This window comes from Lissotriton helveticus, chromosome 5_1 (assembly GCF_964261635.1).
Source record: "Lissotriton helveticus chromosome 5_1, aLisHel1.1, whole genome shotgun sequence".
Classification (NCBI taxonomy): Eukaryota; Metazoa; Chordata; class Amphibia; order Caudata; family Salamandridae; genus Lissotriton; species Lissotriton helveticus.
Window position 1 is genome coordinate 1,211,643,388 of NC_136065.1, and position 12,456 is coordinate 1,211,655,843.

The 12,456-nt window shown below is 44.6% G+C and overlaps 1 protein-coding gene across 2 annotated transcripts in view; it reads right to left on the reverse strand.

Annotated features, from left to right (window-relative positions):
* Positions 1 to 12,456, reverse strand: part of RGS10 (regulator of G protein signaling 10) — a 159,995-nt gene that overhangs the window by 98,246 nt on the left and 49,293 nt on the right. Inside the window, exon 1 of one of the 2 annotated variants that reach the window (XM_078643918.1) lies at positions 2,580 to 3,050. The exons of the other annotated variant lie outside the window; for it this stretch is intronic. Coding sequence (XP_078500044.1) covers positions 2,580 to 2,655 — 76 coding nt within the window. The 5' untranslated portion in view covers positions 2,656 to 3,050. Of the gene's footprint in view, positions 1 to 2,579; positions 3,051 to 12,456 lie in introns of those variants that run through there. 2 annotated transcript variants of the gene reach the window in all.

Genomic DNA, 12,456 nt, shown 5'->3' on the forward strand with positions numbered 1-12,456 from the left:
CCGGCCTCACCGCTCTTACCTGCACGGGCCGCTGCTGGGTTACATGGTTATGTACTGAACCACTGGCTGAACATAAATGCGTTCTTGTAACATAAAGTACTTTCTGCAATTTAAATTACATACAGTAATTGTGCTGCCGTGTGGGTTTCTGGCATGTATTCAGAATGCAAGCTAGAAGTGTAGTTTTTGCTAATGCTTGTTATAAGAATGTGCCCATGTAGAACCCACCCTGTTAAATGAACCTCTGGCAGGGGGCCAATAAGGCCATCAGCTATGGAGCGCAGTAGCATTGCCAGACCCCTGGCCTCGCATTTTCATCAGTTGATGTCTGTCAACAGGAAGTACGTAACTAGGGGCTAGATGTAGGTAATTGTAAATTACCAATTCGAAAATACAGAATTTTACCGATTCGGTATTTTCGAATCGGTAATTGCTATGTAGATATAAAAAATCGGTAAGAATTACCGAATCGTTAAGATCCGGTAATTACCGAATCGGTATTTACCGATTCGGTAATTGCCATTCATTCCTATGGGCCTCGAGGCCCATAGGAATGAATGTCAATTACCGAATTGGTAAATACCGATTCTAAAAAATAGGGAAAGAGTCAAGGGTGGCAGGGTGTCACTTTGACAGCCTGTTGCACCCCTGATTAGTGCTTGTGTGCACATGTAGCACACATACATGCCCTAAGGGCATGTATGTCTGCCACATGGCACAGTTGAAAATGCGCTGATTTGCATTTTCTAAGGTATTCCTTATTTACCACCAACTAATAGTTGGTGGTAAATAACGAATCCTTAAAGCACATGAGCACTGTTTAAAGTGCTTCCTACATGTTATTTACCGATTCGGTAAATACCGAATCAAGAAAATGATGATTCGGTAAATAACGAATCGGTAAATGATGATTCGGTATTTACCGAATCTGTAAATTGGCCCCCTACATAACAAAAGCCTATTACTGGTCCGTAACGGCCGATTTCGGCCGTTACCAACCGGTAATGGCCTTCCTACATCTGGCCCTAGGTGACTCAGCTGCATAAAATCAGAAATTCAGTAATTCATGAATCATGGCCAGGTGAGACCTAGTTTACATTCAACAAGGGTGATGTATTTTATCATCTTTGGGGTGTGCTGGGCTTGCATGCAAATGTGTGTGTTGTTTGTGAGTGTGCAGGCGTGTAGGAGGAGAGGCCTCCCTTGTTCCGACACATTCATAATGTGTGCAGAACAGATGCCTGGGAGAGACAGTTTCTAAACACAGGTCTTCACACTTGTAACATGGAAGAACCTTACTACCTCTCCAGCTGGAACTGCCATTGGCCACATTTCATCGCCCTAAATTTGTTATCTGTGCTTCCAGAGAGATAGGCGTGGTGTGGAGCAGATAGATTTGTCACAGTTTGCAATTATCTGTCTTTTACAGTAAGCAGCTTTCAGTATCCGTGTTTAGGTTTCGCCTGCACAGCGCTTGCACTGTGCTTGTAAAGTCTATTGTTCTTAATGTAAATTTTAAAAGGGGCTTACATCCTGCACCCTTGCTTTCCTGGCTTTTATTGGTTTCTGTGCTTGCCTGTCCTTTCCCCCATTTCTATTTGCTGTAGCATATTTTCCTGCATTTACCAATGCTTGTTCCTCGTCTGCTTCTCTTATCAGCTTTCCGTAGCTGAAATATCCGCTTTGGTGGAACTCTTTTTTTCACAACATTTTACCTCTATCTCCTTTTTCGTCTTGCACCAAGTTTATATAGTGCAAGTTATCACCCAGAGAGATTGAGCGATTTGCCCACAATGACATGATATTGCACCACTGACATTTGAACTTGGATCCCCAGCTCTCGAGTGAGCAACTCTGGCCACTGTGTCACATCCTCTCCACTCCTGTGATACTTGTCAGGGAGCTCTTTCCTTCGTCCAGGACGGTGATTGATAGAAACAGCTTATTATTCATCACATAGGTGAAGCCGATGCATTACCAATGCTTGTTTTAACCAGTTAGCATTCAGGGGAATCCAACAAGTGGTTCTGGGCAAGAAATCTTACATGTTCATGTGGTAACCAGAGGGGACGACTGTAGCATGAGCATGCATGTTTATTTTACAAAAATATGATTATGAAATTAAGGCTACATGTAGACTAACAAATTCATTCAGGGCTATAACAACATTTGAATACTTAACTAGAAAGTTAAATAATATAACTGATTCTATCATTGTTCCTATTCATTTGTACTAGTTGCACTAGTTGTAATTTTTTTATATTGTTTAATTTTCATTAATATTACTTATAAGGAAGAAAGGAATAATTATTGTTAATAATATTCCAATAAATACACAGCAGCTTCAGCATTTATTAGTAAAATAAGTATTACAAACTTTAATTAGGACTGTAATATGAATGCATGCCAGAATACTTAATATAATTGATATTGCAGGTATTATTAAGGATTATCAAAAGTAGACAACAGTGACATTAGTAGAGATGGTATACTAAATTGTTTTTAATGTTCACTGTTCTCTATTACAAATAATGCCCCTGCCTTTCATACTGACAGCTGAAATTTGCATGCGCGCTCACCTTTTCCTTCTGTCATTTCTCCTTTCTTCCCTTGTGGACAGCTATGTATATTCCAGTACACCTGATCGACGATCATATCATCGGATTCTTATCCACATGTGTGCATTCACCTGTCCCTTAACTCTGTGGGACATTCACGGCAACACACACGAAGTCCTGTTGGTTGAAAGCTAATAAAAAAACACAAACTGGAACTAGTGTTCAAAACTGGAACACGGGTGCACTCACCCTGGGACTCCAATGTATAATTTTTCAAATTTTAAAAACGTATTCATCCCTCTGTGCCTAGGCACCTTTCCTTCCAGATGCTGCAGTAGTAAAAGTGGGAGGCGTGGCTGCATATCCTGGGCCAGTGAAGGCTGACAGGGGTGGGTGGTCCATCAGGCATCAATGGGATTCACCTGAGGCCGCCTCCATGAGTTACTCTTCCAGCATCGGTTGTGAAAGCTTCTCTCTTCTGCCGATAGTGAGACAACAGACCGGGTAGCCTTCAGTCTCGCCTCACTCGCCCACAGACTCTTTGGCGTAGGAGTTCTGAAATAAACATCTTGCAAAAGAAGCCCTCCCCACGCTCACAGTAGCTGTAGGGGATGATGAGGTATGTGGTCAATGCACTAACCTCAACATCCCCTTTCAAAGGTCCCATTGGCAGATGGCTAAGGACTTCTTCTTTACTTCTGAAGGCCTTGAGGAAGAGAAACCACACGGATCAGCACATTCTTGCGACTATTCTCAGGGGAAAGTCTGAGCAGCCATTCTCTAAGAAAGAGAAGTCCTCTTCCTTGCGTGTCAACTGGATATATTCTGGCCGAAGGGTTAGGTTTTTGCCTTGAATGTATCTGGTCTGTTCCAAAAAATCCCCAAAAAATGCAGAAGAAAGAGGAATGCATGACCTACTTATTGGTGCTGGAGCCATTGGTACTTGAGCAGTGACGGGAGTGCTTTGGGAAAGAGTCCTTCGTATAGTGGAAGACATCTTGACAACCTGGGACCATTCCGCTGTGTCTCCTCAGTGTGCTGTTGATATGCCAACAACTTAACATTGCCGCAGATTTGACAAGGGTGCTCTCCACAGGGGACTCATAGAGTGAGGGCCAGTGGCTGAGATTTATTTAAGCATTCCACCCATCACCTTTCTGATTTCCTCTCTGCGTCCCACTAAGGATGACGGGTTTGCCTAGATATAGGGCCCCTGCTCACTACGCCCTAAATAGGCCAAAACCTGTCCAGGTGGCAATATGCCCCACTTTGTTGAAATGGAGCAAGGAAAAGGAGATGTGACTGCAATAACATTTTATTGTATTTTTGATAGCCTTATCTCAGGGCAGTTGTAAGGACATCAATGTGTTGAGTACACAATACCACCTTACTACACTAATGTGGCTATTTCACAAGTGTATGGATCATTTACTTAACAAACTGTAACCACGAAGGCCTGCTAACAGATACGTCTGTGTAAGTTACAGGTATGGTAGCAATGTTTGGTAGAACTACTCATCCCTGCTTTCAGCTACCCTTACAATCACCTGTCTTTGTTTTCAGAGCACTCTCATATTCTTACCTTTGATTCTTCAAGAATTTCGCATCTCGCCTGCCTTCTTCCCAGTGCTCCTCCAGGGTGGACCAGGCACCGGATGGTGTCCTTTGTAGTACCCTGGATGTTTCCCTTCTTTTGTTCACAATCCTCTTACCCTCCCTCCTGATGTTCGTCCACAGCGCACTAGGTACCAGATAGCAGCCTTGGTGATGTCTGATGTTCTCACATTGTTAGATCCACTGCACCTCCTGTACTTGGTGGTAACTGCTATTGACTTTGCCAGTGCAAAAGGCTTTTAAACTCTGCCGGTATTGGCAAAAAAATGATTGGCAACTGGCTATGTTAAATGTATAGAAAACAATGGCAGTGTTGTTTTCAGTACTTTCAAGCCAGCTGCTACGTTGCATGATGTAATGCGCCTTGTCATCACATTGCAGCAACGCATGTGGCGCATTTGATGATGCAATACGTATCACACAGTGGTGGCCATCTTGAAAGTATAGAACACAACTTTTCATTGCTTTCAATACTTTAAAATGACTGGTTGGTCATTTTTTTTTCTCCTCCTGTCAGGGCCTCGTTTCTGGTTCAGATACCTCAATCGTCCCCTTCCACAACACCCTTTTATTCATAAGGCGTGGGTAACAAACTTCACAACAAGTGCACAAGCTATCCCTGTGAAAAGAAATGGTCACATTAGTCAAATACATAGAGTAAATAACTACATTTACTCCACCTGTCTTCATCCGCACTCTCATCTCCCCTGTCACAACTTGTCGGTCATTAGCAGAGGCGATCATGTCTCTGAATGTCTGACAAAATGTCGATATTCAAAATATCGACCTACAAAAATATCGCAACAAAAATGTCGATTACAAAAATATCGACTTGCTATCTCCAACAAGGTAAGTACAAAAATATCGAAAAAAAAATATTGATGTAAAAAATATCGTAATTAAAAAATATCTTTTTTTTAAATAAAAATAAATATGTAATATGAATTAAATATTACTTATAAATGTAATAAACATAGTTAAACATATGTTATATTTAAAATTAATAAATAATATACATAATTTAATTAAAAAAATGAATTAACAATATACATATAATACATCATATATACTTCCTTAATAAAAACTTTAACAAATGTTTAAATTACTTATAAATAAATACAAATATTATAAATTACAAATAAATCTATACACATAAAATAATAATATAAATACAAATTAATAAAAATGTAAAAAAAATAGAAAAAGTAAGTAAATGTTGGATAGCGTACGGGTAAAAATTACTATTCCCTCTCCAAAAAGTGCAACAGAAGGGAAAGTGTTGGATAGTGTAGGGGTAAACATTACTATTCCCACTCCAGAGAGTGCAACAGTAGGGAAAGTGTTGGATAGTGTAGGGGTAAAAATTACTATTCCAACTCCAGAGAGTGCAACAGTAGGGAAAGTGTTGGATAGCGTAGGGGTAAAAATTACTATTCCAACTCCAGAGAGTGCAACAGTAGGGAAAGTGTTGGATAGCGTAGGGGTAAAAATTACTATTCCCACTCCAGAGAGGGCAACAGTAGGGAAAGTGTTGGATAGCGTAGGGGTAAAAATTACTATTCCCACTCCAGAGAGTGCAACAGTAGGGAAAGTGTTGGATAGCATAAGGGTAAAAATTACTATTCCCACTCCAGAGAGTGCAACAGTAGGGAAAGTGTTGGATAGCGTAGGGGTAAAAATTAGTATTCCAACTCCAGAGAGTGCAACAGTAGGGAAAGTGTTGGATAGCGTAGGGGTAAAAATTACTATTCCCACTCCAGAGAGGGCAACAGTAGGGAAAGTGTTGGATAGTGTAGAAGTTAAAAATAACATACTCATACATAAATGTATATTTTAAAATATTTAAAAAAATTAATAAATAAATATAAACTTTTTACAAATACCAATACATAATTATTAAAAACATAACTACCAATAAACAATTAAGTAAAGTACATTAAAAATAATACCAAATATTATTAATTAATTACCAATTAATAATTAATTAACAATAATATAATTAACAAAATGAATTAAAATAAATTATTACTTAATTACATTTAAATTACTTCCCACCCTATTCCCCCTATAAACCCATAACCCACCACAGAACATTATTATCAATTAATCAATTAATTAAAATTAATTATCAATTAATATAAATTAATTACCAATTAATTACAATTAATTTATACTTCCTAAAAATTAATATTTAATTTAGTATAATTGAATGACTTCCCACCCTATTCCCCTATAAACCCATAACCCGCTACACAACATAATTATCAATTAATCAATTAAAATTAATTACCAATTATTAAAAATGAATTACCAATTAATTCAAATTAATTTATAAACCCTAATAATTAATTTAGTATAATTGAATGACTTCCCACCCTATTCCCCTATAAACCCACAACCCGCTACAGTACTAAAATATAAAATTTACTTAAATTACATTTAAAAAAAAATACATAATAAATACATAATAATATACATAAAAATCATATACAAATCGATATTAGTAACATCGATATTGCTAACATCGATATTAGTAACATCGATATTACTAACATCGATATGAATAAAATAGATATTACTGACCTTCGAAATTCTGTCCCATCGATATTAACAAAATCGATATTACTTACCTTCTATATTCTGTCCCTTCGTTATTTAAACATCAACATTATTGTATGTCGATATTTAAAAATTGATATTTTGTCTGCCTACCCATGTCTCTCGCTCAAATCTGGCAGAGTGAAACTGATTGGCTTTGCCAGTGCTTGTTTCATTTGACATTAGTATTTTAGGTCATGCTACTTGCGTAAATCTAATGGATTCTTCTGTGGATTTGCAGTGATACCTATGGATGATTATTTAGTTAGGTCCTGCTCCATAAAACCAACTTTGCCTACATTATTACTCAGAGGTGGGAAAGCCAGGAGATTGATTGGTTAAGAGCCAAGCCAGTTGGCAGCTTGGCTTTAAGAACCGAGGATTGAGTCCAGCCAGAAGAAAAGAAAAGGATTACATCTCGCAGATCCCATCGATCACCCACTCATGCACTTAGACGCGCGGCATTGCAGCGCTATTTAAAAAAAACATTGCAGCAAGGAGTGCCCAAAGTGTTGTGGAAATACCAAACAACACTGCATATATTAAATAAACACAAGCAAAAAGTTCACTAAACACGTTGTGCGATTGGTGTCGAGCCATTGATTAACAGAACATTTGAATGCGGCTTCTAAAAACAGGGTGGGTCGAAGGGTAGAAAGGTACCCAGAGGAACGGCTTCTATGGAGCTCCCAACACCTTTCATCTCTGTGGGATCCTGGGCAAAAAGACATACTTGGAGGGACATCCCTGCTGCCCGAAGCCTGCGCTCCATCATATCCGGTCAGTGGAACCCATGGGGCCCTCTCCGGTCAACCACCCAGGGTCCCTCTGAAGTCGCAATCTCGACAACCACATTTCTGTGGACCCCTTCTTTTGCAGTTGATTAGGCCATACTGATGCGACCAGAGAATCGCAAACCACAAAATAAAATACCCTGTTAGAGTGAACACTCCCTGCAGTACTTTCTAGGCTGCAGCCTGTTGCTGCAGGGTTTCCCTCTCACCACGGCTCGATGGCTGGCTAGCTGAATTCTTGGCAGCTTTAACCCATTCCCTCTTCCACACCTCCTCCCATACTGCTGATGCCCTAGTAGGGGTACATCGATATTAAAAACTGCTACTGCACATTCTCTTCTGCTGCTGCACCCTGCGGGGAAGGAAGGGGTTTGGAGAATGGGGTGAGGGAGCACAGAAGGGGGCGATGAATGGGAGAAGAATGCCAGACGGTTTGTTTTTGGCTCAGGAGTCACGAGCTCACGGTGTCTTTTGGTGCAAGGATCTATTTTCTTGCAAATGTTGATCGAAGCTATTGTTTGCCGCCTGCGAGTGGCCATGCAAACCCTTAGTGAGCGTGGGCCCAAGGGTCTCATTTACGGGTCCATGAGAACCGTAAACGGATTACTCTCACTCCAGAGTATCCCATGATGTGGACTTTAGTGCCTATGAAAGGATGAACCCTCTACCCGCCAGCTGTTGCTCAGGGTTACCAGCAGTGATACTTGTTGTGTCGGGGGCCCTAGGCCCTCATTGGTATAAAGACTGGACGCAGACACAGTGAGGTATGGTGGGTTAGTGAGCCTGGAGCACGTGCGCTCGGCTCCTTTTATTATCTGTGTCTCATGCCTCGTGACATCAGTGGTGGGTGGGTGATAAGTGTAGGATTACACTTTACAACTAGACTGTGTCCACTAGGACACAACATTCCTCCTAAAATTTGATAAAAATTAAGGAAAGACAAAAGTCCGAACCTGTGGGAGGAAGTACACAAATATACACTAATTACAGATTTACATTGAGTCTCTTCAGCTGCTTGCTTGATGACGATGGTGTAAATTGCTGCTGAAACATTAGCTCGCTTGGGCTCGACGTCCTGGTTCTCGGTGGGCGTGCTCTTCTGAACTTGCTCCCTGGAAGTCTGTTGGTCAGTCCACTGAGATCTTGCTTTTGAGGGTGACGCCAAACAGGATGACCAGATGTTAGACTTGAAGGATGTTGTCTTCTACTGGTCCGTCGGTTTCTTCACTGTAGGCAGCTTGGCTTTACATTACAAAGGATGGAGTGTTTGAAGGACATTCTTCTCACTAGGACGCCCCTCTCTCGGGTGTTCTCCTGCCACGAGATGTCCCGGAGGCCCTTTTCATCAGGTTTCCACTGGGCCGGGTGTTCTCCACAGCGTTGCTCCAACTCCACAGTCTGCATGTGAATGGAGGAGACGATGAGAGTACTACCTCACAGAGTCCGTAGTTCCACCTGAAGGGTTATTGTTGACTCCTGCCTTCGCGCGCAAGTTCCTCTTCTTCCTGGGACGTGCAGGTTAGACGGTGATGGATCCATCTCTCTTGTCGGGACCCTCTGCCACCGGTGTCCCCGAGGCCTTTGCCCCTTGGATCTCCATGGGCTGGTGTGGATTGGTCAGTTCTCTTTGTTCAGGCCGTCTGAGCTCCCTCTGCATCCAGGTTTCCGCTCGATCCCAAAGGTGGGTGTTGCCAATGGTCCGGCCTGTGCTCTCCTACCGTCTACGGGTCGTCGGGGTCTTGTAAGTAGATGCCTGATCTGTTCCTGGTGCCATCAGTGTTCTCCTGGACTTGTGGGTCACTGTACATGATGTTGTGGTGTGTGTCACCTCTTCTTCTTGTAAGTGTGTAGACTTATCACACCTCTCCTCACTTTTTCCAGATGTTGTTCTTGGCGTCGTGCCACAGGACTTCTTTCTTCATTCTTTCTTTTCACGACACGGTGCGGTCACCTTTCTATCTTAGTCTTTCTGACCAGGCTTCTTCAAGCAGCGTGCACTCCGCCTGTTTCCCTCTGGTCTTGTCCTGGCTTTAGGACACTGTCTTCTCTCCACTCTCTGTGACTGGACCGGTCGTTACGATCTTTTCTCTTGCCTCCAATTGCTTCCAATTCTTGTAGGTGTTGCGTCCGTCTCTCCGGGTCTTCTTCCGAACATTATCCTGATCTCTCAGGTCACGGACATCTTCTTTCTTCTGAGCAGACTTCTTGACAGGTCTCTCATCGCTGGCGACAATCTGGCTTTGTCTGCCATGCGACTTCACCTTTCTTGTGACTTGAACTGGGTAGACAGCTTCCTCTTTGTGAGTCTTCTTGCTGTCCGCGATCATTGGGATCACCATTTGCTTCTGCTGCAGTGCTTTTGCGTTGGCGCTGTTTCGTCTGCGCTCTTCGTGTGCTCTGCTGTTTACGGAGGGTTACTTCACCGCTCCATGGACCTTCTCCGGTGGGTGCACTTCTCGTGCGCGCTGCCGGTGAGGCTCTTTAGCTTCTTGGCGTGGTGATCTTGCGTCACTCCTTCATTGCACGTCATTGTGCATGGCAGTTGCAAGTTTGTGCTTCACTTCGTACCGTCATGGTACATCTTCAGTGTGCTTTGTTCCTTGCTATTCTTTAGCTTTTCTGGCATCATCGCTCTACTCCACGTGCGTGCTGCACTTCTGCTTCTTCCAGTACTTTGGGTACTTGCTGCGTACTTCTTCTAGTACTTGAGGTGTGGCTTCCTTACTGTCAGGTTCTGTCCTGTACCGTCCGCGTCCGGGGTACACTTGCGCTCTTCCATCGGTTGCCTTTGAATCTTGCTGCTTGCGGTAGACTTTTGACACTCCCTTACTGTCCAGGGTAATGCTGTCTTCTCCTGCGATTGCGGTGATCACCTGTGGCCACTAGGCGTCACCTCAGCAGTGATGATGGGTCTCAGTCTTCGTTGGCGTCGCTGCAGGCTTGCTTCACCTCTGTAGGCTTTCCCTTGGCTTGTCTTGTGCTTGTTTGTTCCATTGGCTTCTTTTAGTGCAATGCTCCCCAGTGTCGGCTAGATGGCAGTGTAGGCTGTGACTTCCCTTCAGCAGTAGCCTCCTTTGCTACTTGACTTCCTTTGTGTTGTTTCTCCTGCTGTTGCAGTTTGTAGGACCTGCTTTCCATGGAGTGTGAAGGAGGGGGGCTGGAGCCACTGCTGACCCCAGACCTTAGGAGCAGGACTTCACCTTCAGGTAAGTCATCTCTTGTTCAGTCCAACATGGGGCCGGAGGGCACAAGCATTATGAGGCATTACAGTGTCCACTGTGAAAGTTATACAGACGCCGGTCTCATGGAGTGTGTGTGTAGGGCATCGTTTTATGTATTGCCCCGGGGAGAGCAAAGCATTACTGTGTGTGTGCATGGGGGGGGGGGGGTGCTCCTTTGTCCTAAGGGTTCACGCACACAATTTTTAGTTTATTTCGGCGCCCCTGGCCGCTTCATGGCGTTCCATTACTCTGTCTGGGCTCAGGAGGTGGGGGCCATTCCTTTTTGCCGGCGGCGGCCATCTTACGCATTTTACCTTTAATTCGCCCTCCCTGCCTGCCAGCCTCACGCAGTCCTCGCGAGGGCAGGGAGGGGGCTGGGGGCCATGTGTGGTCGTGCGGTGCTGCTCCGTCCGGCCGGGTGTCACTGCAGACACTTCATGGGCCAATGTTCTTTTCCATAAGGCCTCCCTGGATCAGCGCTGGCAAAGCGGGAGGGGGCACGCAGTCGCTCTGCTTCGCAGCCGCTGCAGATGCCTCCTGGTGCAGGGAGTGGTGTCGGCGTGAGAGCGATGCAGCCTTACAGCTGGACAGTGTTCACTTTCCCCATGTGGTTGGGAAAGGCTTGCGTTTCCACCAGTGCGGGTAGGCTCTGCTTCATCGTTCGGCGCCCCGCAGCTCTTCACACGCTGCGGGTGCTCTTTCTTTAAAGTTTATTCCCCCGCCACTGCAGCCTCACTTCCCCACCCTGCGCGGCGGGGACGGGGGACACTGCAGGCAGGCCGCAGGTGGGCTCCGCTGGCGCTGCTTTCTTCAATGTTCACAGTGTGTCGCCAGAGCTTGGCCTGGCGCCGTAACTTCGCGGGTGGGCTCCGCTGATGTGCAGTCATAAGGGGGGTTGCTTCTGGCATGCGCGAGCCCCCGGGGCCTTTCACAGCACCCGGGCTCACCTCCGGCCTACGGGCCTATTCTTCAGCTGCGGCCGTGGCGAGTGGGCTCCGCCCGGCCAGCACTCCTCTCCGGGGCACAGTCGCAGCCGACACGGGTGGGCTCCGGTCGGTCCGCTTATGTCCGTGGGCACTCCTGCGGCACGGCAGCCCTCGGCAGGGCTAGAGAGGTGCGGGGTGGGCTCCCGGTCACCTCCTCAGCAGGTACTAGGCCCGGGGCACAGCACTCACCCTGTGGGCCTCTCGGCGGCCCTCCTTGGTATAAAGACTGGACGCAGACACAGTGAGGTATGGTGGGTTAGTGAGCCTAGAGCACGTGCGCTCGGCTCCTTTTATTATCTGTGTCACATGCCTCGTGACATCAGTGGTGGGTGGGTGATAAGTGTAGGATTACACTTTTAACAACTAGACTGTGTCCACTAGGACACAACAATACTGGCGGTAAGAGGACGTTATCCAAGTAGTGCAAACTTGACATCTCCATCACGTGCAGCAGTGCAAGACGATTCTAACCCTCTGAAATATTGTAATATGCCTATCAGTAAACGAACCCCCAGACCCCCCCACACTTAGTTACTGAGAATATGTAATGTTTGTGTCTATGGTAACCGGGTGGTGTGTGCTTGCCACATATTTTTGGGCACTTCCATAAATTCCTCTAGTCATCCAAAAGCAAACACTTTAAAAAATCTAATCTGCCACAAAAAGAGACAATGTACATCTTTTT